The sequence below is a fragment of the Rhamphochromis sp. 'chilingali' genome, assembly GCF_963969265.1.
Source record: "Rhamphochromis sp. 'chilingali' genome assembly, chromosome: 15".
Taxonomy (NCBI): Eukaryota; Metazoa; Chordata; class Actinopteri; order Cichliformes; family Cichlidae; genus Rhamphochromis; species Rhamphochromis sp. 'chilingali'.
The window spans coordinates 31,163,441-31,191,078 of record NC_137942.1 but is presented as its reverse complement, the minus strand read 5'-3'; the positions used below and the strand labels follow the sequence as shown (position 1 = coordinate 31,191,078).

At 39.1% G+C, this 27,638-nt stretch overlaps 1 protein-coding gene across 1 annotated transcript; it reads left to right on the top strand.

The window, feature by feature from the left end:
• The first annotated feature begins 2,089 nt into the window (after positions 1-2,089).
• On the top strand, positions 2,090-16,731 carry mpp2a (MAGUK p55 scaffold protein 2a). The gene is made up of 14 exons (XM_080906178.1): positions 2,090-2,169; positions 5,773-5,821; positions 7,105-7,205; positions 7,338-7,493; positions 7,616-7,783; positions 7,959-8,066; positions 9,387-9,506; positions 10,607-10,738; positions 10,839-10,941; positions 12,313-12,381; positions 12,474-12,635; positions 13,314-13,516; positions 14,573-14,701; positions 14,833-16,731. Exons 2-14 carry the CDS (start codon positions 5,791-5,793, stop codon positions 15,007-15,009), a joined length of 1,659 nt encoding a protein of 552 aa, XP_080762304.1. The 5' UTR covers positions 2,090-2,169; positions 5,773-5,790; the 3' UTR covers positions 15,010-16,731.
• Positions 16,732-27,638: the final 10,907 nt, after the last annotated feature.

Below are 27,638 nucleotides of genomic sequence, written 5' to 3'. Positions count from 1 at the left end.
CTTACAGTGGGACTTGCCTCTCAACTGATCCTTTGTCTCCAATAAGGTATTTTAACGTCCTCCCCAAAAACATTTCTAAACTTAACTAAGAGACTGACAAAAAACAATGGCTTTGTCCAAAACATCAATGTATTGTGTTGAAGAGATATATTTAAAAGATAGTAGTAATCAGTATAGTGTCCATTCTGCACAGGCTCCAATTAATGGCAAGGGAAATGCTGCTGAACGCTTAGATATGGAGGAATAGGTGCTCTGCTGAATGAAACAGCAAAGAAGCACCAGCGCCAACTTTGGGAAATAAACCACGTTTAGATTTATACAATAGGAGCAAATTGAGGATGTGCACTGAAGTCCGACTCGTAGACAGCTCTTGGAGAGTAAAGGATGATTCTGGCGGTAAACTGACATTGTTTCTTCTACATCGGTAAGAACAAAGCTTTTAATCTAAAGGTTTTAGGAGCTGCTAACAGTGCAGAAAAGCCCAAACACCGTTTAACTCCAGAAACTCCAGAACAGTAAGATGACAACATTAGCCACGGCATCACCCAGATCTCAGGACAGATATTGTATTATTTGTTTTTTAAAGGAGTTGGCAACTACACTAACACTTTCTGGTAAAACACTGCCTCCTGGTGGTGAAACTTCGGGTTAAGTTTGCAATATGTGAATACAAAAAGTACCTTTCAATCAATTTTCTTCTGACATTTCTAAAAAATGGCAAGGATAGAGTAGCAAAATCAGGAAAATTGTTAAACACATAGCTTTAATCTTGAAAGTGTGATTTGCACATTACTCTGAACTCAGAAAATTTGAAACAATAGTTAATATAAAATAATGATATAAATAATACAGTATAAATATAAATAACCCGCAGCAACAGCGGACACAGCTCAGAAAATTAGGTTTAGCTTTAGGCCGAAATAATTTAAAAGGCAAATAATTAATAAGACCCCCCACCCCACCCCCCTCTCTCTTTTTTTCAGTTTTTCTGAGTGTTAAAAACTCTAATGAGGAGAGTTATTGATATTAACACAATCTATATCTCTTACTCTTACTGTGTCACTTGCTCTGGGTGAGAATAGATAATGCACTGAAAATGCAACTATATAGTGTTATATTTAAATAAAGACTGAGGTGCTTTCTGAGACATTTATAGCTGGTTTATACTGTCATGTTTTGTAATCTGTAATACTGAAATGTTTCTGGCAATTGAATAGTCCTTGTGGAACTGAGTCAAACTGCAATGTGTGTGTGGGTTTAATTGTTCTTGGACAACAAAAGATCATTATGGTGTGGATGAATAAGATGCATCAATGTGTCACAGGATATGCTGACAGTAACAAAATATCAAGCTTAAATGAAAGTTATCAGGTTATATGCTTAGGGAAACATACAGGGTTAATATGCAGTGCACAAAAGAAAGAGGGTTTACTGTGGGGACAGAAGATTTAGGAGTATTGAGCTAAAACACACAAACACAAACAGCTGCAGTAATGGTAATTTCCTCAGAGACCAGATCTTATTTTATTGTTGAATTTGGGGGGCATGAAGCAAAAGAAAGGAAGAATTAATCCCAGAGCACAGTCATGCTGAAGGCAAAGATGGCCTAATAATACCAGGGAGAAAACCAACATCACATTGTCAAAGGTATCTTTCTCACTGGTATCATTATGTTTCTTTTTATGTATTTTATTTGAGTATTTCTAGGACAAACTGTGATGGAAAAACAAAAGCTCTCACACTTACACATTCTTCTCATAGCTCATGTATTAATTATAACAATAGAAAAAAATGTGAAAGCAAAACAAGCACTGGCCCTTTAATGCACCTCTACGTAAAGCACCGGGAATATGGTCAATTCAACCGGAAGTCTCTTGATTCTAAGCGTTAAAGTATTACATTCCCATCCCGCTTCTTGTTTACCTGCATGCTTTATAATTTTTATTTCAGTGGCAACTCTTACTTTTATATAAATATAAAAATATAATGCTTTAATAATTCAATTTTATTGTAGCTTTATTCGCTAAATGCCCTTTATTCTGAAGTTTTCTCGGAAGTTGTGTATTTTTCTGCCTCTTCCAGTCACAGAGGGAACCGAGAAACCAGACGACAACAAAAAGCGCACGAGACATCACAGACGGCAGGAAGCGTCTCTTGTTGTGTTTAAAGGTGGGTGAGTTTGTTTTTATGTGTCGCAAATATCATTTTATTAACAGACGACGTCTTATCATTAAAGTATCCTAATAAAAGGGTTGTTTATTTAAGGGAGCAGATACACTAAAGCTAGGTTGACAAAGGTGCGCGCGTGTGCGCGCGGTTCTCTCAGTGTATTTAAATAACCGCGCGCCACTAGCGCTACATTTCATTTGTGATGTTTGGTTAGCATCTTCCTTTGTCAGACAGGCTATCTGCATGTCTTTCTGTCCCCCTCTCCTTTTGTGTTTGTGTGTGTGGTGCTTTGTTATGTATGACTCCTGAGATTAATTAGTAGACTTCTCTGCTTGCACTGGTGTATTTGCACCTGTGTCGTTTATTGTGTGTTTGCTGAGGGATTCATTGGTTATATTAATGGTAGTGTAGTTAGGCTACCAGTTAAACTGTTTTAAGACTTAGAGTCACACTCACCCTGACAATTTTATGACAGTTTGTCAAGCTAGACTCATCTGTCCTAATACTTGACAAATATAGCTTTTTTAAAATTGCTTAATAAAGCCATAATATTAAATACCATAAATCTCTTAAAGTTTTTTTCTTTTTTATTATGTATTCTAACAATTCAATAACAATTCTGAGTAATTCTCTTGCTGTTGAAGTTTAGTAACTGACATGATTTGTGTGTTTGTTATCATCTCAGAGACTCAAAATAATAATAATGATTAGAAACAATAATCACACTACATTTGTCATCAGTTAAGTTGTAGTCCAGCTATTATATCTGCTTGGTTGGGATTTTCCTTTTGAAATGGTAAAATAGTACAAAAGAAAATGAGGATAAAACAGCACTTTAGCTCAAGTCTAAGGAATAAATCGTTTGAAATAACCAGCTTTACTAAATACAGGATAACGACACAGTTTAAACCATGTTGGCATGTAGTACAGCACACAGCCAAACAGCTTTTGCCGGCATGTGCTTTCTACAATTGTTTCTTTACATACAGCAGGCCTGTCCTGGTGTAGCTAAGCAGATGGATGATGGTGGGGGGTGAATGGAGGAGGGGCAGGGATGTTGCATAAATAAGGGAGTAATAGAGAGGAAAGGATGGGAGGAAGGTAAGAAGGAGGGGAACATCATTAAGGGGATCTGCAAGCAAGAAAAAAGGATTAAAAAAGCAGAGGGGAGTGAGACAGCAGGACAGAGTGCAGAGCTGAGGAAGCTGTGAGGGAAAGAAGTGTTAAAAAAAGTGACGATGAAGCAGGAGGACGAGGAGGGGTGTTTGTTGGAACGTGTGAGGAAGCAGAAAGCAAATGGACTTCACAGCATTTTAAACACAGTCATTAATGTGTCTGTGTTGGGCTGTTATTGTAGTTGACATGTACAGTAGCTGAGCAGCCTACTTCATCCACATAGAATGAGTCCACGTCCTCATCAGTAATATCAACAAAAGAGAAAAAGTATTGTACTCCCATACTCATTGTCATACAGCTCAGTGAAGTTATGCTGCTACTCACGATGTGCATTTATTTGATGAGTCATACATACACAGTGTGAGTTCAGTTCAGGCGCACCGTCCGTGGTTCTACTTAGATTTGCAACATCTGTTTTTTGTTTTTTTCACACTGAGGATATACACACACACACACACACACACACACACACACACACACACACACACACACACACACACACACACACACATTCTGCTCTAAAACGGAATAAACTAGGTGACTCATAACCAAAATAATTTAGTTGGATAAATGGTACTACAGACTGGAGTAAAATGTAAATATGTAAATATGATTTGGGGGTGCCCCTTTTAAGAGCAGTGGGCAGCCAGTAGGCTAGTCCCTTGGTCAGGGGAATTAACCTGACGTGTTTTCAGTTTGGGAAGAAACTGGAGCTACTGGAGGAAACTGGAAGAACAGATTGAAAAAGGAAGGCGCAGGTTTGAACTTTAAAAAGTTTCACTGTGAGACAACAGTGCTAAGCACCGAAGCATCCTATGCTCAGTCAGTTTCTCTCTTTTATGGTGTTCATTATTATTCATGGAGTTTTGCTGTCGCCAGTCTAGACCCAAACAGGTCAGGGTAGTATCCAAGATTAAAATCTTGTAATGTTTTCTTTCACATTTGTTGTCATCAGCTTGGATAAAATGTGCATCAAAGCTGGATGATGGTGTGAATCTCATCTTTCAGACATTATACTTTACATCCAGTCCATCCCGTTCCACACGTCTCACTCTTACAGCTTCTCCTTTTACGTCATCCACTTTTGCCTGAGGTGTTGTGTAATGCCTACTCTAGTATAAACAGCAGGGTGTGTGTGTGAAGGCAAAACTGAGGGAAGATGAGTTTCCATGGCAGCCACAAACTGCAACAGCAGCTTGTCATAGCAACAAGCATAGATAAATGCATAGATAGATAGAAAGCATTAAAGGGGATGTGTGCCTCTTTGTTCCCTTCTCACTTTCTCTGTATTGCCATTGTATCGTGTGTGCTGTCTTGGCAGTGTATAGATTAGTCACACCCACATGCCCTCCCCCTCCCCTTTTGCCAGGCATGTTCAATTCCAGAACAATCAGTGGAGCTCCACCCTCAGTCGCTGACATCACTGCACCCTGTGTGTTTGTCGTGCTGCGTTATGGCGGGGAGGGGGTTCAAAAACACGAGCATACCGTATACACCCGCAAACATTCCCACGTGCAGCAACTGAGCAGTGCAGTTTTATCTCATGCTAATTTATAGCACACACTGAACCCAGTCATCAGTTATTATCACGCGGTTGTTACTCTCAGTCAGCAGGATGGCAGCATAAGTCTCGACAGAAAAGGATGATTAAAATGTTTAACATGAATATTTTAGACTGCTGAATCTGCTTTTTTAAATCATGCTATAAAAATAATTACTAAAATGTCAGAACTGAACAGAAAAACATGTTAAAGCCCAGATTTGGTTCTTCATATATCTATGATAACTGACAACTCTCCAATTTTTTGGTCTCATATCCACTTCTGTCAGATGATCACTAAAAAAACTCAGAGCTGTAGTGCATGTGAGATATATCAGCTCAGCTATTTAGCTTCAGGCCTAAATGGATAAATAGCTACCCTGGCTGTAGTGTTTATGTTTCTATGCCAGTACATTACTTGCAATTGTGCTCTCCCCTTTTTCTTCTTCCTGCAGCCATTTATAGGAGTAAAAAAGCCTGGTAAAATCATATAAGCTCAAAGGCTGTTTTTAAAAAATGTGTATTACTGAGGCTGTAGTGGTGTACTGCACTGCGTGTAAGTGGTGCAGTGGCCTATATATTAAGAGTGTTAACTTGTCCAATTGGTTCCAATCTTGAGGCTTTTATTCATGTGAAAGTGTTTATCTTTGTATTGCAAGTTGCCCAGTGAGTTTAAAAGCAGGTGGTTTGCACGGCATGAATAGAGGACATCATCATTTGTACTAAATCATCCCCATCTGAATGTAGCAGCGAAGGAAACAAGCTTTTTTAAAATGTTGGTGTTCATTGAACGTCTTTATCATTATTGTCAGTGTCTTATTTTCAGACCTGCACTTACATTTATTTTGTTGATCATTCTTTCCTTTTTTTCTTTCTGTCCTTCTCAGATTTACTGCAGCTCTACCATGCCCGTGGCCTCCACCAGGACAGAGCCTGGTGAGACCAAACACTATACTCCACATCAGCTTAGCATCGCCACATGATTGTTTTTTTCTGTTTTCTTTATTCACAGCTCTCTCCTAAAATCCAGTTTCACAAAAGATTAAAAACCAGAAATATGAGAATGTGTTACTAATCTGAAAAATGGTGGTATTTGCTCTTTGTAAGCTAATTAATGATAACAGATGTTTTACAGTTACAGCTACACTGTAGAATATCCTCCAGGAAACGACTGATGCCCCCAAATACCAATATTTATGATAGCGCTGTAGTATATATATATATATATATATATATGATGCTGGTTTGCTTACACCTGTGGCCTTTGATTACATCTGGTAATATCAAATTCAATAATATGAAAATACTAAAATAAATAAAAATGAAAAAATTACATAATTGCAGCTTGTTACATTGTAGCATACTTCCCTTGAATATGACTAAATATAGAAATTCTTAAATTCACTGCAGTTTTGTACATAACAGCACTGCTGTAGGCTGTATTTATGAGTCATAATCTAGTTTTCTTTCATTTTAAATTTCAACTTTAAACTTTAACCTTAAGGCAGCATTCCGGCTAACAAGCTGTGCTGGCAAGTTGAAATTTTCTCAAACTTCCAAAGCAAAGCAAAGCAATACATGTACAGTTCATTTCTCTAGCACATGATTTTAGCCTGCAGCTTTCTGTTTTCTTCTCTTTGTTCAATGTTGTCGTTCCTAAAGCCAAAAATGCATCCAAACAACAGACCGTGTGCCACCACACTCGGTAGTATGTTTTAAAGGAGACAGTACACACTGGGGGGAGTATTAACTGAATTTAAAGACAAAAAATGTCAATTTGAGGTCCTGAATGTCGGTTTTGATTGATTTGTCAGCCCTACAGTATCCCCTACCTGACACAACACACAGTCTGCAGCTTTTTTAACCCATGCCATTAGATTAATATGGAGTTATAAACTCATACTCGCGTAAGTATCTATTTTTGAAATTAAAAGGATGTTGAATTCCAATGAGGAATTTCCCTATAATGAGCAGAATTCAGACAGTTACATCACAGCTTTGTTAAAACCAGGAAGCCAGGTGCTTGTTTAAAGCAGAGTTACAACTATAGACACAAGCTCTGTGTCATTTGTTACTGTCTCATTTACCATGTTTCCCTTACTTAATGTTGTTCTTCCCTTCACTGTGTGTGTGTGTGTGTGTGTGTGTGTGTGTGTGTGTGTGTGTGTGTGTGTGTGTGTGTGTGTGTGTGTGTGTGTGTGTGTGTGTGTGTGTCACAGTGCCCCAAGTGTTGGACGCAATGAGCGACAGCACGGCCAGCTCCACCACAGCCAATGACCTGGACCTCATTTACCTCAAAGGCATCATGGAAAGCCCTCTGGTAGACTTCACACAGATGCACTCGTGCACACACATATTTTAAATTCAATAAATTTTGCTGCGCTTCTGTCATTCATACTTGCACTTGCAGCACGCTCTCATCTTTGTAACCGTGTTTGTATGCGTGCGTAAGGAGCAAGAGGAGAGCCTGAAGGAGCCACGGTTGTCACCCGTGAGGGAGAATAATGTGGAGCTCCTGCAGGAGATCCTGAGAGACCTGGACCCATTCACCAATCGTTCTGACACCGCAGCCGAGCTTGCTCGCATTCTCACGCAGCCTCACTTCCAGGTGTGGAACACACAAAGTCACACACACAGTGTTTCCCACTTTGTGTTTTCACTGTATTCCAGTCACAGAGGTGGTTAATTGAAGGAAAACGAATATTTCATGCATGATATTTTGTGCCTCAGTCTCTGCTGGAGACACATGATTCAGTGGCAGCTCAAGCATGTGAAAGTCCACCTCCCAGCCCATGTGACTTTGTGGATCATGAACCAGAAGACAGCCAAGCACACAACCACCTTCCACCTGATGCCATCCGCATGGTGGGCATACGCAAAATAGCCGGGGAGCATCTGGTAGGTTATTAGAATTTGGACTGTTTGCACCTTTTGTGTTTCCCATTTAAAAACATTCAGTTTGTGAAATAATAAATGCTTGTGTGGGTTGTATGCTGGTGCCATTTGGGTTATGGATGCAGATTTTTATTAGTGTTAATGATGGAGATAATAGCCAGTAATAACTGTATTCCAGGGTGTGACATTCAAGGTGGAGGGTGGGGAGCTGGTGATAGCTCGTATTCTTCATGGTGGGATGATAGACCAACAAGGGCTGCTGCACGTCGGCGATATCATCAAAGAGGTGTGTTGCTTTTTTCTTTTTTGTTTGTTTTTTGTTTTCCTTAGTTTCATTTTCAATTATCCTCTAATTTATTGGTTTATGGTGGAACCTTGCATTTTTAGTTCTATAGGATAGTTGTTTACTTTTTTCAGTAAGTTAGTATTTGATGAAGAATATACTTTTTGGTTTCCTGCTAAGACTATCCGTCCTATGAATGCAAGAGCCGACAGAAACATGTAGACAGCTACTGCAGACTGTTCAGAGGTAACGTCTCCAAAGCTCACTTTGTAAAGCATTATATTTCCATTGTTTCATCTACATTAAAATGTGTCTCACTGTGAGGTTAACAGGAGACCAGCTGAGACTCCAGGAAATCAGTGCACCTGGCCCACTGTCCCTGTGATTCTTGGGAGTGAAGCTATTTTTACAGCAGTAGCTGTTTCACATGTCTCCAGTTTTTTTTATGCTGTTCTGAGTTCCCGCCTGATTTACATATGAAGCTTACCGATATTACCGTATTACCGTATCAATCGTCTCGTTAAGCATTTACTTATCGACTCTTGTTCTCTTGTGTTTATTTCTTCTTGAGTGTCAACTTGTTAACCGCTATGACTCAAGGTCAGGCTCAAGCATGAAATGCCCCGGATTATTTGCGTACCTCCACAACTACCATAAGAAAAAATCTGTTGTTTATCGGCTGTTTATTGATCACGGCGTTCTGAAAGTCTAAATGCATAAATCTGTGTCCATACTATTGTTTAACCACTAGATGGCGAGGTAAACTATGTGTTCTTATGAAAGCATGGGGCAGAAACCCACAGCAGTTCAATCCCAATACTGTGCAAATGAATAGATCAGGAAAAAATAGCAAAAGTAAGGATCATTTGCTAGTGAAAGTTTGTTTTTTTGACATTTTATTCAGGGGTTTTTGGTGCTGCAGTTATTGGAGTTTCACTCCTGGAATCTGTGGAACTTTATTCATTTGAGTGGATGTTTGAGCAGATACTTACCTGTGTTTAAATACTCTGTGGTGTAGCTTGCTTGCACTGGGCAGGTCTATCCCTCCTGACAGGGCTATTGGGACCTGTTCTGGTGCTCTGTAGTGGGCTAACACCTTAAGAGTACATTTTCAGTTGTTCAATTTGTCCGTCATCTGCATAGTCCACAAGAGGCTTTTAATTTTTACATGCTTCAAAGTTCTGTAAATATTTAAGCCAACTGATCGAATTTGCAAATTTAAATGTAAAACTCTAGTCAGCTGTTTAAAACCCTTTCGCTTAACCTTTAAGACATGTAAGGAATCTTTTTTGTCATTACTCTTGTTGTCTACTTTACTGACAGGCGAATGGACGAGAAGTGGGCAGGGACCCCAGGGTTTTACAGGAAGAGCTGCAAGCAGCTAGTGGAATTGTGGTTCTGAAGATACTGCCAAGTTATCATGAATCCATACCACCTGTACAGGTGACACATAAACACACCACACACAGAATAGACACATGGGGCTAAATCTATTCTCCTTATTTGTCAGGGTTTCTATTTATTTATTTATTTTTTGGTTATTAACTGAATTTCATTGTTAGAAACTTATTTTCATTAACACTAGAACCTTGTTTTGACCTCTGTTAAATTAAAACCACGTGATCTCATATTTCATGCCGTTTTAAAAATGGATTTCTTCATCAAATACTGAATTTTGGGGTGTTTGGGATCAAAAGAGAAAAGAAAGTATAACCATTTTTACATAGAACCACCAAGGATGTTATTTCGACCGCATAGAAACTGATGTAAAATCACTGTTGTGCCACATTGGGCTGCCTAGCAATACGATTGTTTACACACATTTTGACTTAAATGCTGCTGTTACATGAGTCAGAGCTAGCTATATGTGATTGATAAATAAATATGTAGGGGAATGTAGTTAGATGAAACATGAGTAATTGCTGCTGGGCTCAGGGTGGGATATTGAGCTGGGCAGACTGTGAGACCGAAGGCATGGAGAACCAGGTATGTAACTTGCTGTGTAGGGCAGCATAGGGAACTGAAATGAACAGAGACTCCAGAGTGTGGGGAACTAATCCAAATAACTAAAGAGTGAAATCAAGAGAACAGCGCCCTGCTCACTTTCAGGCCTGAGCAGCACCTCAGCAGGTGAAGCTGCGGACTGAGGCAGGGTAGTGTGCAGGTTTGGTCTTAATTATATTTTTTAAGTGTGTAAGCTGTTGTGGTAGTTTTGTCCAGTCTTTGTTTATTTATTCTAAAGTGTGTTTTAAACTTTACAACCTGCAATTAAATTTTAAAACTCATTGATGAAACCATTCAAATCCCTCAAAATTCACCTTAAATCCTTGTTTTGCCAAATCTGACTTAAAATTAGAAAAATTTGATGAAATAAACAACTTAAGTGAACTTAAAAAATGGCATCTTTGCCATTACTGCAAGCAGCACCTCAGTAATGGCACCTGTGGTAACATGAACCCCTCCTAGCAGTTCTAGTCTTAAAGGGATTTTAACTTGGGATGCACCACTGAAATAAAGATGTGTACCTCTATGTATTTCTCCAGGTATTCTTTAAGTGTCACTATGATTATGACCCAGCCAACGACAACCTGATTCCTTGCAAGGAGGCGGGGTTAAGGTTTGAGACCGGGGATATCCTGCAAATAGTCAATCAGGATGATGTCAACTGGTGGCAGGTGACAGAATAGTATTTATGTGAACATGTTATAGCTTCCTGTGTGCACATTTTCATATCTTTGGATTGCTTTGCTAATTTTTTCTTCATTTGTTGTGCAGGCACGTCATGTGGAAGGTGGGAGTGCTGGGTTAATCCCTAGTCAGATGCTTGAGGAAAAAAGGAAAGCTTTTGTCAAGAGAGATGTGGAGCTGGCACCTGCAGGTAATATGAAAGAACGAATAAGGTTGTGATGATGGTGACTTTATTTTAACAGAGGGCCTGGATTCTAATCAAAGCATGGACGCAGTGTGTGTTTTGGGCCTTAATGAAATCATCTCACTATGGATGTAAAATATTATTAAAATACTGGTGGTTGCCAGTGTTGCTCTGCAGCCTCCTAGTGGATGGTATCAGTTAGATAATCATAGGTGACTTCCTCCTTGAATTATTGCATCACAAGATTTTCAGGAAACTTGAAGAAACCTTGAGGTCAGTGTCGCTGAGATTCAAACTCATCTGAAATTTTAGTAGCTGCACCTTCAAAATCCAAAACATTTCAAAATCCCACATTGGCACATTTTGAAGTTATAGCATTCACAAACGTGAGTGTCCAAGCTGCTGCCCTGCAGGGTGACGACAGTACTCCATCAGCCTTTTACAGCTTTGGGGTAAAAGCCAAAAATGTTTCATGAACACAACAGAATATGACCCATTTGTATTGAACTATATTAGCATATTATACTGTAAACAGAAATATAAATCGTTAATAAACATATGGCAGCAAAAAAAAAAAGACTTCTGAAAGTGTTAAGTATTAAGTAGGTGTTCATTAAGGAAGGGCATTATGTTCACATGTCTGGTGTGTGTTGCTGCAGCCCATGGTTTATTGATTATTTGTCACTGCCGTGTGGTGGTGCACAAACACGCCAGGTACATGAAGTTTGCTCACATGTTTAAATTTCACAATGTGCCAGTGCACTGGTCTACAATGTTTTAAGAATATTTAGACTTAACTTTTTATAAGAAATATTTTCAATATAACATTGAGCATTATAGCATGAACCTGTATGAGATTACAAGAAAAGAAGTTTGAACATACTCCCACTTTCATATGTGGGAGTTACCCCAGTTATTATGGCATATAAGAACCATCGCTCTCTGATGTCCAACCTTTGTAAAAGAAAAAAGGTTTTCTTTGCTAAACGTTACCAGTCAATGATGTGTCATTTTTTACACTTCTGTAAATGTGAGATTTGCATAAGCATTCGAACAACTGCTAATTCAGTTCGAGTTCACAGAAAGGGTTTTGTTCTGTAAGGGAGCTCTTATCAGTAGATCCAGTAGATCTAATTCCCCTTTTAGAAGCACAAACATGAATATTAGAACTTAAAGAGGAAAAATTAAATGTGTATGAGACATAATATCTGGCAGAGACACATGCATGAACATGACTGATCATTACAAGCCAGCTTGTGGGCAAATGAGTACAAGTTAGTAGTTGTGAAACATGACTGATGCTCATAAATTACTTTAGTTTGAAGTTTGGCTTCAGTTCTCTGCCTACACTAATGCTGTGCTCCAACAATGCAACAGGAAATCTGTGTACTGGTGTTGGAGGAAAGAAGAAGAAGAAGATGATGTATGTGACCACCAAAAATGCAGGTAATAAAACAGGGCCAGGATCAGTTTAGCTCTGCTGGGGTAAAATATTCCTACTGCTTCGTCCTTACTTTCTGCTCTTTGTTCACCCTCAGAGTTTGACAGACATGAGATACTGCTCTATGAGGAGGTGGCCAAGGTCCCACCTTTCAAGAGGAAGACTCTGATTCTGATAGGTGCTCAAGGTGTGGGGAGGCGGAGACTAAAGAATAAGCTTCTACTGAGGGATCCACAGCTCTTTGGGACCATAATTCCATGTATGAAGTCTGATATATTCCATTGCCTTATTGCTTCTTATTGCTAAAGTAGCTAGAATTGTTTTTTTATTATATTGAGTCGATCGGTAGGCCCACAAACCCCTATGCAGGAAGTTGATTTCGGCTCTCTGATTAAAAAACATCTTGATCCCTGATCCTCTGATCAGTCCCCTCTGCATCATCTGAGTCTCAGCCAGTAGATGGTGCAGAGGGGACTCGCTCAACCTGACTGCCTTCATGTCCAGATGTCTTCCCTGCTTCCCCTGATAGGAAAAAAGCTGACTAACTTTGCAGGTCAAACCTTTTTGATTGCACCTGTTGTGGCACTTGTTATCCTGGGATGGTTTCAGAGGCCTGTACAATAGGCCCCAAGGGAAGATATTACTGGGAAAGGCTAGAGCAACCTATTAGAGCTATTTGGACTAATATAGATCAATACTCACCTTTAATGTTTCTCAAAGGGTTGAAAAAGGAATGGCCACAGTTTAGACTTTAATAGCAGAAGATTTTATTAAAACAACTTTTCAGAGTGGGGTCTGCTACCAAATGTGGCAGACAAACTGACTAAAATGTCCACCATCCATCTAAAAATTTTTACATTTTGGGTTGGAGAGCTATGTTAGTTGGCTTGAGCTAATAAACTGATCATAGTAACTTCCCTTCCTTGTATTTGCGCAGACACCTCCAGAAAACCCAAAAAGGGAGAGCGAGAGAGTCGGATGTTTGCTTTCACTACCCGCAGCAAAATGGAAACAGACATCAAGAACGGGCGCTATCTAGAACATGGAGAGTATGAGGGCAACCTGTACGGCTTGAAGATCGACTCCATACATGAGGTGGTGGAGGCAGGGCGGGTCTGCATACTGGACGCCAACCCTCAGGTGTGCACATACAAGACTTTTCTGTTTTAGCAGTAATCATAAGCAGCAGCACCTTTACTGTCTTGTGTGAAAATTAGGGGCTAATTTGACAGAATCCTGTATACATTACACACATGCTTCTAATAGTTTCTATTGCCAGTTTATTAAAGTGAAATGCTCTAACTTACGTTGTGCTTGAGATGCTGAATCAATGTCGTTGTGCTATTGTGGTAAGCTGATTCAGTTTTACCATGAACACACTGTACAGCATTTTTGGTTTTCCTTTGTTTGAAATGGTCACAAACTTTAGATAGTTTTCATCTTTTTCTGTGACTTTGCTTTTCGCTTCTTCTTCATCTTCTCTGCTTTTCTGATCCCGCCATCAAGTCAAGGCCGCTCCGTCCACATAAAACATGGTGATCACTAACCAGTACATGGCCTTAAAGTAGAAAAATTTGCACGTGGTATTGCACATAAGCATTGTGCATAATATTGCATACAAGGGAGACTGGGCGAAGGTTAACACAGTGTATTGGATGTGTGTGTGTGTGTGTGTGTGTGTGTGTGTGTGTGTGTGTGTGTGTGTGTGTGTGTGTGTGTGTGTGTGTGTGCGTGTGTGTCATCTGAAGAGACCATGTTGTAGAATCTGACAGCAGTTGGAAGGAAAGACCTGTGAAATCTCTCTGTCCCACATGGTGGGTGCTGCAGCCACTGAAGCAGCTGCTCAGTGCTGTCAGAGTCTCCTGCATGGGGTGGGAGAGAGACTTTGATCTCCTGCATCCATTTGGGTCCACAAAATAAAACCCTCCACATTCCTCACATCGTAATCCCATGACAACTTCTCTACTTTATCTTAAATCTGTTTGACACAGTCAGTCCCATTCAGTCAGCATAGTGTCATGTGCCTCACTCAAGGGCATCTTATTAAGAGTACTGATAAGAGAAAACAGTCTTTCACTCTCGTCAGTCGGTAACTTGTGGTGGATTAGCCCAGTGGGTCAAAAAGTTTAGAGCCTGCAAGAGACTCTTTCAGTCTAATGTACTTGTGTTGATTTTGCTTGCGTGTCTTAATTTTAGTCTCTCAAAGTTCTGCGGACCTCTGAGTTCTTGCCCTACATCGTGTTCCTTCAAGCTCCAGAGTTCGAGGTGCTCAAGGCCCTAAATCAGTCAGCTGCAGAGGCAGGGGTCGTCACCAAGACGCTGATGGTAGGAATTGCTCACAGTACAACCATATGCACATAAAGAAGATGAATAACTCAGGAAGCAGCAAATAATGAGAAATCAGTCAAAGCAGAAGTCCTGTGATTAACAGCCCTGCTATCTGTTTTCCTTCACAGGATGAAGAGCTGCAGAGGACGTGCGATGAGAGTGCTAAAATCCAGACAGCTTATGGTCACTACTTTGACCTCAGCATTGTCAACGACAACCTCGACGAGACATACCGCACCGTCAAAGCAGCGCTGGAAACGGTTTCCAAAAACCCCCAGTGGGTCCCGGTCACCTGGGTGTTCTAGAAAGAGACGTGCTGGACTGAGGAGGGAGGGAACAAGAAAGGAAGCAGGCACTGAAAATATTCCACTGAGTATAAATGATGGGTAATAACTTTACAGGATAACTTCTCAAATTTCCATAATTTAAACAGGATATATTTTCCGTGCTGCAAAGAAAGCGTGGAATTGAAGAAGGAAAGAGATGAACGAGGAGGTGGAAAAAACCCTTCATTTCAAAAAGTGTGCATATGCATGTGTGTTCCTGTTTACATAGAGACTTCAGAGCAAAGACATGTGCCATTACTGATGATTATCATCAGACATTGTCATTGTTTACATTTTTTGCATTTAATCAGTGCCATCTCAGTGCAACTCAGTGCCATTAGGAACAAGCAAGCTCCATCTTTCACTTTTGTAAGTGTACAGTTTCTCATCATGAAATCAAAAATAGTTTCCCACTGCCTTCTACAGTAAATGTGGATGTTTTGCATAAAGGTTAAGTTGTATAAGGTTTCCTATCAATCCCCTCACACCCATGGGTAAAGCTTTTTTCAGGTTAAGTCTGGTGAGGCCGTCATAATCTTTAAAAAATGTCTCTTGTTCTGGAGTTGGTTGAAAAGTGAAAGGACATCTCTTTCAGGCTTTTAAAAAGATTTGATTTCAACTTTTATTGGTTAGAGACACTAATCACTGAGCAATAGCATCTAAATGGTACATGACCATCAGTGGCAATAACAGATTCAATTTGTTTGAAAAGTCAAAGTTAACATCACATCCAGACCAGGGGTCTCAAACTCCAGTCCTCGAGGGCCGGTGTCCTGAACCACGTATACCTGTTGCAACACAACTGAATACAATTAGTAGGTCATTAGCAAGAGTATAGCACTTGACTATAGAACTTGACTGCATGCAACCCCTAACCCTACTAAATTTGAGTAATGTTGTTTGGAAAAATGTACTTCTAAAAGTACTTTTATTGCTCCATGTTCATTCACTCATGAGCTGCTGTAACGTGAATCAAATAGCTGAATAGCCACTTCAGTCCTCAAGGACTAGAGTTTGAGACCCCTGATCTCAATCAAAACCTAGCATGAAACCTCTCAGCCAGGTTTAAACAGAAAGAAACATTTTTTCTAGATATCTTCACCTATCATAAAAAAACAGCTCGTCACATTTCACTATAATCTCATTTTAACTTTGTTTCAGTGTGCGGCACAGTCGCTTCATTAACAGTTTTTCAATAAGTAGCATACTGGGTGGGTCACATGGATTAAACTATGATTTAGAGAACAAAAAAGAATCAACGAATATCCTCTTCATCCTATGGAGCAGGTGCTGAAAAAAATAGGACAAAGAAATAAATGAGAAGTCTGGAGCTCTGCATTCAGCTGTTAACTGTTTTTCTTAAATCATGATTTACTCATAATGCTGGCCTCTTCTCATGGTTCTGTTACTAAACCTGAAGCCTCTTTAATTCAGTTCCATGTCTAAATGTGAATGTGGCCACTATTAAGAGCAAATCATAGAATGAGTCTTAGGAGATACACTGTTCATTTAAAACAGAACTCCAGGCCTCAAGAGCCGGTATCCTGTAGGTTTTAGATGTCCTTGATCCAACACCGCTGATTTAAATGGCTAAAATCAACATGTCTTGAAGTTCTCCAGAGGCCTGGTAATGAACTAATCGTTTGATTCAGGTGTGCTGACCCAGGGTGTTGTCTAAAACCCTACAGGCCTGATTTAAAACATCACCATTTACTTGATGATTTTCTATTTGATTTCTGTATAGGTTTCTCATCATATTCCAAATTTAATATTTGTTCGCAGACACTGAAAAATTCCTGTAAGAATTCAGTCAACTCACTCCGTAACATTTTGACAGCTAATTTTGAGTTTCAGTCTTTTAACCATTTAGTTGTAGATGTATTTTAAGCTTCTAACCTCTTTTAATTTTAGTGTAGTTTTAGTTGACTAAGTATCATAAGAGTACAGTAGGCTAATCCTGAAGTTGAGTGACTTCATTTAAATATAAAGTGTAAAAGTATTTTACCAGTAAGAGTTGCTCCAAATGGTTACAAAGCATCTTATTTTCCTCAATATCCACTTTATGTCTATGTCTCATCTTCTCTTCTACTCAAGTGTTGACATTTTGTTTTGTTTTCATGACAAACAGGGAGCTTCCCTCCAACTTACCCTGTTAGTCAGCAGCAGATGAAATACGCACAACTAACCTGACCAAAAAAGAGAGAGATTATTTCTAATTGGATCGCCTCCTTTCTGCCCAGTATATATTCAATGACAACAGTGTCAATACACTTTGTCATAGTTTTTCTCCTCGAGCATTCTTTTTTATTTAGTTGTCATCATGTTTTAGGAAAACTATGATAGAAATTATTGGTCATAGAGATAAACAAATACAAATTTTATTTGTCACATACACAGTACAACATATAGTGAACATGTAGTGATATGCTTGTGTCCTGAATGACTGATATTTAACTGTGCATCATTTATGCTGATAACTTCTAGGACCAAATATGTTTGGTTGTTATAGGTGGATCTAGACCTAGAGTTCAACTAAACATACAGAGTGTCAAGAATATGGAATAAAAGTGCACACATCAGGAAGAAATCAAACAAACACAAGCTGTGAAACCGTACATTGAAGTCATTGTACAAAGCTTTCTTTCACCAGAATGAGTTATTCTGTTTCACTCATCCTGTCATTCTCAGTTAGCACTTTTCATTTTGATGTGTCTGTGATTTTTTTGTTTTTGTTTTTTGTATTTCTTGCGTGAGCTGTAAAAAGGTTGTAGATAGAATGTAGATACACAATCATATAGAAGGAATGATGCTCCCCCCTCGTATTTACAGTATGAGACATGTCAGTGGTAGCCTCAGAGTGAAGACCACAGCAGCTGACCTACATCAAAATAAATGTAAAACAGTATTTTCACCATTTTGATGTCAACACAGTGTGTTGTCTTTTGTCTGTTTTTTGTTTTTGCCCTTCAGTTGTAGTGTCACTCTCAGGCCACCGTACTTGTCACAGTTTCCACAGTGCCAACTGAAGTAAAACAAATCATTGTATTTATTTTTTAATTTCATGTGTTTTTTGTGGCAGCTACTCAGTATTTTGATGCACAATCGCTTAGCGATATAAGAAAATTTGGTGTTTAACAGTGAACAGAGTCTGGTTCTTTAGGCTGTGTTAGGGGAGCAGTTTTTAGTCAGTCTTTGTAAATAACATTTATATTTATGCTCTAGTTTTTAAAGATGGCTTCAGAAAAGCAGATTTTTGCCTGGCAGCTATACATGTGACGTCTGAATATGCTGGAATAAAACCATCATTACTCTTGAGGACATTCCAAAACCTCACTGTGTGCTTTTTTCAATGAAATGTCATGAATGCAACGGTAACGATCATCAAATCACAAAAAGATTTGATGATCTTGCGATAATAGACTTTCCTGAAGGCAAAACAACAAAATCTTTGCAGTCATGCATTGAATTAGACGGTGAATCAGTGTTGAACCTTGGAATTATTTTGTAAGGCTGCTATTAGTGATGCTTCTGTCTCTACAGAATAAATGATTCAATTATAATTATTTGTGATTATTTTTTCTTCTTTCTGCATGTTTTTAGGTGCTTAAAGCCTCAATTATTCATGTGCACTTTTATATTTAATAATTTTATATTTGATAAGTTAAGTATTATAAAAGACACTTTGGAGTGGCATGATGGATGCAAGGCATTTTTCCCTCAAAACAGTTAAACAGGAACCAGCCAATGATATTGGTAATTAATGTAACGTGTGTAAACCATTACTTTTTTTTTGTCTCTCTGGCTCCTCATTTCCTCCACATAGAGATGAAAACATAAAAACAATGTCCAGCACTGTCAAGAGCACGCCAAGTCAACCCTAACCATGTAGAAATGTTGGCCAACTAGAAGCCTACCAGCAATTTATTGCACAGTCTGACATCATAAAGGGGATAATGGCACCGACCTTTGACACTGCAAGCCAGTGTTTATTTTTATTTACCACAGACATTCTGAAAACATTCAACCAAGAAAAGCATTTTTCCACCGTGGCTGTAGCTCAGGCGGTAGAGCAGGTCATCTACTGATCGGAAGGTTGGTGGTTCGATTTCTGGTTTCCCCTAGGCTGCATGCCAAATATCCGTGGGCAAGATACTAACCCCAAATTGCTCTCCGATGCATCCATAAGAGTATGAGTGTGTGTGAATATTACTTAGAAAGCACCTAGAAAAATGTGCTTGTGCGAATGGGTGTGAATGGGTGAGTGCACAAGTTGTGTAAAGTGCTTTCAGTGCTCAGAAGAGTAGAAAAGCGCTATATAAGAACCAGTCCATTTAGCATTTACTTCCAGAGGTGCAGAGAAGAACACACACCCCCATCACCATCAACAGTGCTCCTGTGGAGAGAGTGAGCAGCCTCTGTTTCCTAGGTGCACATCTGGTGTAGGATTTCACATGGTCAGTTCACACGAACAAAACAGTGAAGAAGGTGCAGCAGTGCGTCTTCTTTCTCAGGAGACTGAAGAGATTCGGCATGAGCCCCAACATCCTCAGGACCTTCTACCGCTGTGCCATTGAGAGCATCCTCACCGGATGCATTACTTCTTGGCATGGCAACAGCACCACCTACAACTGGATAGCTCTCCAGAGAGCGGTGCAGTGTTCTGAAAGGTTAATTGGAGATTATATATATATATATATATATATATATATATATATATATATATATATATATATATTATATATATATTTTTTTTTTTTTTTTTTATTCATTTTTTGATAATTGGTGCCATGAACCCCGATTCTTTTGCGGCTGAGAGGACAAATGTGGCCGAAGGTCGGATCTGAAATGAGGTGGACAGGAGACCGGTCTAAAAAGATTTAAAGGTAGGCACAGCCTGTTCAAAAAGGCAAATTGTGCAGATTGGATGAATTCTAAATTATCTGTTGGCCGAGTTGATGAGCTTGACCATTAAATTGGCTCAGTAGTGGTGAAAATCTGTTAAGTAGATTTCTGGTGACATGTCCATGGTGATTTTGGGTAATTTGTGACAAATAAAAAGTAAAGTCTGGGGAATATTTGATGAAAGTTTATTCCTGTCAGGGTTGGGGGAATTTTAAAGTTGATGTGTTGTGTGTTTAAAGTTGATGTGCTGTGTTTAATGTAATTGTGTGCTGTCGGCCAAGTGAAAAAGTTTAGACTAGGGCATTTGGTTAAAGGATTGTTACAAGACAATATATATTGTTACAATATATATATAATTAATCCTTATTTTCTGTTTATATTGTTTTATAGAGGCCAGTGTAGAAAATCGCCCTTGTGAGTTAGAATATGTGCCAAAAGTCACAGAGTACTAGGAGACTGCATGTCTTGTGCAGAGAACAGGAAGTTAGTGCAGAGCTGCATAGCATATTAATAAAACACAGGAAACCAAACAGAAAAAGTGGAACTAAGTAAACTGTGTGTGACGTATAGCAGAACTATGTATAACCATAGTCTGTTCTCGGATTGGATAGTTAAATTTGTGATTGACATGACATTGGCCAATCAGATGAAAGGAAGAAAAATAGGGTCAGAATTTGTACTTGTAACTTAAAACTTGAGTGTAGAGTTTCACACCTATTTTTTGGCTAAGTCCACACACAAATTCTTTTTACACATACATATACAATACTTGAAATGTGCAATTCACTTGTATTTTTATTCCTATTTATTCTATTTATCCCCTTCGTATATTTTATTTATATATGTCTCTGTATTTATATGTGTGTGTGTGTGTGTGTGTGTATATATATAATATTCTGTAACTCTGTAACTTCTGTCGGTGCTGTGCTTTTGGAAACCGAATTTCCCAGAGGACCCACCCGAGGGATTAATAAAGTTTTATCTTATCTTATCTTATATCTTGATTTACAAGTACAAAATATTTATGACCACAATTTGAGCCCATACTAGGGCAGTAACAGGAGAGGCGAAAGTATCACCTGTATTTGGCAGTGAGTAGAAAATCCTTTGTCCATCTGCCACCATGTGCCCCCATTACATTTCTGTCTGCCACCTCACATACGCCTGTCTAGAACCAGTCCACTGTACTACCAACCTTCTAATTAAAAGATCACTAGCTTTACCTTCCTAAGTACAGACACGCTAAACAACTAATATATATTTTTTGTAGTCCACCATTTATCCATCACCTGTCATAAGCTCAATACAATTAAAGAGAATCACAAGACTTTTACACAATTTATTGTTTACACAACATGTATTAGGTTTACAGATGAAATGCTGCTTGGCTAAACTTTCTAATAAATTGTAATGACATAATAAACACACATCTTGCAGTAACTAGTATAACATTCCCAGTAAAATAGTGCATATAATAGTGATCAAAAGTTTGAAGTAATTTAGAAATATCTTTAAACAAGTAGTCAAAATTAAGTAAGAGCCATTGCAAAGAAAATCCTTATATACAAACATACAGAACTTGAGTAAGTGGCTTTATGGCTTTATGTAACAGAAGAAGTTCCTTCTCTGCTGACAGTTTCTTATGCCATAGGATGCAGTCCCACTCTTCTCGAGGACGCCACAGAAGCCATTAGTCGGGCAGCTTGGAATATTTTCATATTGCATCTGTCCTCCACCCACCCACAGCCACTCACCAGCCAGGTTACACAGGCCCATCCACACCTGACAACATTGAACAGAGAGACAATTGTAAACATGGTGTATGAGTTTCTCAGCAACACGAATAAGCTGTAGGAAACTGTCCAACCTCATCAGTGCTAGCTTGTTGTGCTCTCTCCCGTGCATAGGTGTGGTCATCAGTAGTGATCAGTGTGGCCAGGTCGTAGCGATGGTTCCTGTAGGGAGAGTTGGGATCATTTGTGTCCACTGCACCCAGAGACCTGCAGTGGTTTAATGCCTCCTCCCACGTCTTATTCTCCTTCACCAAAACCAGTTTCTCATCATAACACATGAAAGAACGATTGTAATGGCAACCGTGAGTCCACCATACACTATCATGCTTATATACACAGTCTCCATTTTGACTTGGCTCTGAAAGAAGAAGCAAAGAGACACTGTTATTTGTGTTATTTACTGTTCCCAACAGCAAATAACACGCTAATGTTAATATCAACAAATGTGATCTTGCACAATCTAATAAGAACCAATAATTTGCTCTCACACCAGGTGTTATTCTAAGATTAATACTTGAGCTTTAAAACATGTTACTTACGAGAACTATCCCACTTGATGAAGCTAGCTATCTCATCTCCTCGGGACCATTTCCATGTATTTGTATTAGCTCGATATAATCCGATCCAGCCTCCAGATTTGAAAAATGTGTTCTCTTGTTCATTTCTGATTGTGATCAGGTCAGTGTGGTACTTCCTGCAGAAGGTCTGGGCATTTGTCCAAGTTGTAATGTAAGACCCAGAGTAACGTTTAAAGTTTAACAGATCCCCACAGACAGGAGAAATAAAAAGCAGCAGAGGGATGAGAAGGCACATCTTCCTTAGGATGCATTGACACTGTAACAAAAAGGAAAAGGGTCGCAGAGAAGAAGATTGGAGTTTTTTGCGCAGCCATGTTTCACCGATGAAGTAGTCAAGTGTCTCTCTGAGCAATGACAATGTAGGACAGATGATGACATTAGGAAATGTGGATGAGTCTTGGATTAAACAAGAACTGTATAAATGTAACTGACATTTAGTCACAGTAATATTACTTAATCAACTCAATATTTTACCTAATGTACTTGTTTGATGTCATCCTACGAGACTTTCACATTAATCATGTATGGTACAAATAACTAAAACAGTAAACTTTGTAAATCTTGTAAACTTTTAACTTAAAGAAAAAAAAATGGCTAACAACTTGAACAGTCTTTTCTAGTGAAGTGGGGCATGCATAGGTTATATACTCTCAGCAGGTTAAACCATTCATTGCACTGTGTGTCAGCTTCTACAGCAGAACTCACCTTGACAGCAGATAATGGGGAACCTTTGAAGCTCAGGGTCTCCTGATGATGCTTTTTTTTTTATCAAGTCTGTGAGATACTCATGGACTGTGATACTTGTCAAAGCTTTTCTTTAGCATAGACTCCGCCTTTGTTTGAAGCATTTGAATAGCTCTGGCTTTCTATCCTCAATTTCATTTAAATCTTTCTGAATTTCCAAAAAGATGCTAAGCAGCATTCAAATGTGGTTTTGTGTTGGGGATCTTCGTCCTTTCTACTTCTCTTTTTGCTGTCAATCCTTTGAGAAATAATCGTTTTGCATCTCTGTAATGTAAGGATTTATAAAAACATTTATGTTTATAGAACACTCTTTTCTGCTAAGTTCCAACCAACCTGTCAAATCTTATTATACTCACTTCGCTCTTTCATTGGTTTTCTCCACCTGCAGCAGCTAAACTCATTTAAAAAATAGAATATATTGAAAAGTTGTTATTGCTGGTATGTGATTTCCTGGTAATTGTCATAGATTTAATCCCCAACAAATTTACTTTCCCCACTTGATAGTCAATTTAGAACTTTTATTTTATTCTGAGTTATTACAATCACGGTGGACGAGACCGGGGGATGGAAAAGAAAAAGAAGAAAGAAACAGAAGTTGGGGAGAAAGTTAACAGAAGGAGATGGATACAGAAAGGGAGAGAAAAAAAAACACTGAAAATCTGCTTCAAACACTGCTGAAAAAAACAATAACACAGCAGAGAAACCACAGCAACAACCAACAGAAAAAAAAAACACTCATCAACAACAATGAACAAGCAGAACAAAACCGCGGCAACCCCCACCCCAACTAGGTGATGGAGCTGATCAAAGGAGCCCAGAGAGATTGATCTGTTGTGGCAGCAGAGGCTGTATCAAGGCTTTTCATCAAAGGTCACTGATCCTGAATGACAGGATGCAGCACATGTTTTGCCTGTCACTGAGGCATGGATGTATTTGACTATATGGATACATCAACATGCAAAACTGGCTGGTAGAGGCTTGTAAAAGCAAAGTTAAATTTTGTAAGCCAGCTTTTAAAAGGTAAAAGCTCCTACTGATTCTGCTTTCCTAACTATTTGTTTTCCTTATATTTCAGTAACAACAACAAATATGCCATAAATGACAAACTGAAAACAGTTCAGTGATAAAATCACTAAAAATTATTATAATACAAGTTATGATGTGAGGAGCTTCATGCTGAGGTAAGGTCCTCTAAAGTTTGGATGGAGTCAGGACTGCAACATTCTGGCCCTCAAATTTAACCATAAGAAATGCGAAAATGCTAAATTTAAGTATGTGCTATGTTTTATTAAAATGAATAAAGATACAATGAGGGCAGACTCCCTTGCTAAGAAATTGGAGATACGTTTGGTAAAGGAATTCTGGAAAGACATGAAAACAATGAATAGTGTTAAGACTTCCTTACCAGCTAATATTGATGGTGTTGGTGGTCTGAGAAAATTACTTGAATGTGGCAGAAACATTACGGTGATCTATTTAACTCTTCTTTCTAATTAACCAAAAGTTCAAACTCTGCCGTGGATGAAATCGATAATAAGGAAGATGTAATGTCATGAATAGAAATTTATGATGCAATTAGAACATTAAAAGACAGTAAAGCACGTGGGGTGGACAAGATATCTGCTGAACATTTGAAACATTTGCTTGCTATTTGTTTCACAGGGTTCATAGTTCGTGTGATTCTCCCAGATTCAATTATTGCTGTCATGTTAGAAAAATAAACAGCAAGAATAATTATCGAGCTACAGCGTTATCTAGCATGTTATCCAAAGTCCTTGAAAATATCATTTTAAACACAAGTAAAAGTTTGTCCGATAACAGTTTGGGTTTAAATCTAAGTACAGATATGTGTATTTTTGCCCTGAAGGAAATCCTGGATCTGTTCCTTCCAAGCTGAGCGTGTGAGCAATCGTGCACTGCTGACACAGTCGCTGCACACAGAAAATTAGCGAAATAAAATAAATACTTGTATTTACTTTAATTCCAATTCAGGCTGGATTTTGTGTGTGTGTGTGTGTGTGTGTGTGTGTGTGTGTGTGTGTGTGTGTGTGTGTGTGTGTGTGTGTGTGTGTGTGCGTGCGCAGCGCAGATTTTCTGTGTGGGGAGACAGTGTCAGCAGTGCGTGATTGCTCACGCGCACTGCTTAGAGGGAACATAATTATGTGCTTAGTTGATGCCCCTAGTGATTGACGTGTAAAGTGATTGATCGTGTAAATCATAGGTGTCAAACTCTGGCCCGCAGCCTAATTACATTTGGCCCGTGAGGCCATACCAAATTACTATTAGAGCTGGCCTACTGGTATTATACAGCTAATATATATATTGTTTAGTATTAAGCTTTGCTTGTTCCATATTCAGTTTTTCAGCAAAACGTGTTTGAGTCCATAAGAAAAGATTCATTCTTATATCTGAAGGAATAAATATATTTCAATAAGTATTAACGTTAGCCCGCGACTTTGTTCCAGTTTTGAATTTTGGCCCACTGTGTATTTGAGTTTGACACCCCTGGTGTAAATCATGAAAAGCTAGTTTATAAGTTATACAGCAGAGGGGTTCCTAAATCTTGGGTAAGAATTCTGTCCTTCTGGTATGCTCATCAGTCTATGCGCATAAAATGAGGTAACTGCATGTCTGCCAAATTTTATGCAGGGAATGGGGTTAGACAGGGGAGTATTTATCTTTATTTTTTTTAATGTTTATATGGATAATTTCTCAAAGCTGTTAGATTACTGTGTGACAGGTTGTGTAGTTGATAAGACCATATTTAACCATTTGATATATGCAGATGAATTAGCGAGCTTCTCCCCATATAGTGCTGGCCCGAAGGCCTGTTCTCAATATGGTCTGGACTTTGATATTCATTATAATGCCACATGTATTTATTAAAATAAAAATTCCCCGCTCGCCCCTGTGGGCGGTTTATCCTTCAAGCTCGGGTCCTCTACCAGAGGCCCGGGAGCTTGAAGGTCCTGCGCAGTATCTTAGCTGTTCCCAGGACTGCGCTCTTCTGGACAGAGATCTCCGATGTTGTTCCCGGGATCTGCTGGAGCCACTCGCCTAGCTTGGGAGTCACTGCACCTAGTGCTCTGATTACCACGGGGACCACAGTCACCTTCACCCTCCACATCCTCTCGAGCTCTTCTCTGAGCCCTTGGTATTTCTCCAGCTTCTCGTGTTCCTTCTTCCTGATGTTGCTGTCATTCGGAACCGCTACATCGATCACTACGGCCGTCTTCTCATGTTTGTCTACCACCACTATGTCCGGTTGGTTAGCCACCACCATTTTGTTCGTCTGTATCTGGAAGTCCCACAGGATCTTAGCTCGGTCACTCTCCACCACGCTTGGGGGCATCTCCCATTTTGACCTCGGGACTTCCAGATTATACTCGGCACAGATGTTCCTGTACACTATGCCAGCCACTTGGTTATGGCGTTCCAAGCTCCATATATATATATATATATATATATATATATACATACATACATACATACACACACACACACACACACACACACACACACACACATATACACACACACACACATCCCATCCAGTGATTCCAAAAAGGCCAGGTGAGTACTCTGAACTGTGTTTCTGCCTTTTGGCACAAAGAACAGTCAGGGAAAACCCCACTGTGCACTTAGCCAACAAGTACCAAAACACAGAATCACAAAACAGAAACGTGTTGCTCTTTCATTAGCTGGGACCACATCCACATTTAGTTTTGACAATAGTGAATGAAGAATCATAAACTGATGCTGTGGTTTGAGGAAGGCCTCAGAGGGGCCTGGGAGCAGATCCGAGGCCGAGTAGATCTTCAAAGAAGGGATCCTTGTGAAGTAGTAATGATTGAGCGTTATGAAGGTTCAGGAGGCATGCATCGATGCAGAGCCGTGAGAGTAGTTTATGAGGTGTGGTCCTGTTCCTGAAATTCAGATAAATTATCTCCACTTTCAGTAAAAAGTGAAACCAAAGATACAAGAATGTCACAAGAAACCAGAACAGAACTTCTCAGCAGAGCCTTCAAAATAAAAAAATCTTCCAAATAATAAAATATCCTGGAATAAAGTCTGCACACAAATCTAATATATGAATTATATTTCTGCCTGGTTACATTATAACTGGTTTTCTAATTCCAATTTTGTTCATCACATGTATCATACTTTGCTGTATGAGCAACTTTGCTGCTCAGCGGTCTATTCACAGTGTATAATATTGCCCTCTGAATTTGTAACCTTTACATATTTCCCAGAGGACTAAGAACTTCAGTCACTGCATTTTATCTCTCAAAGCGTTTTTGTTCACAATCATAAAGCAGAACTGCAGTGATCTAAGCTAAACAGTCACATAGCTGTAAATAAAAGTCCTTTTTTGGATGTGGATATCACACACATACAACCAGCCCTCTATTCTGTGCCAGTGCTCGCCTACTGTGGAAAATTCATTTCCCACTCCTGTAATTCTGTGGTATGATTTCACATAATGTCACATGTTATGTGCTTGTTACTTCATGACTATAAGAAACAACAAAGTTTTCATTTTTCATTGGGTCTTCTCCTCTACAGCCCGGTTGGAAAGCTTCCCATTTGA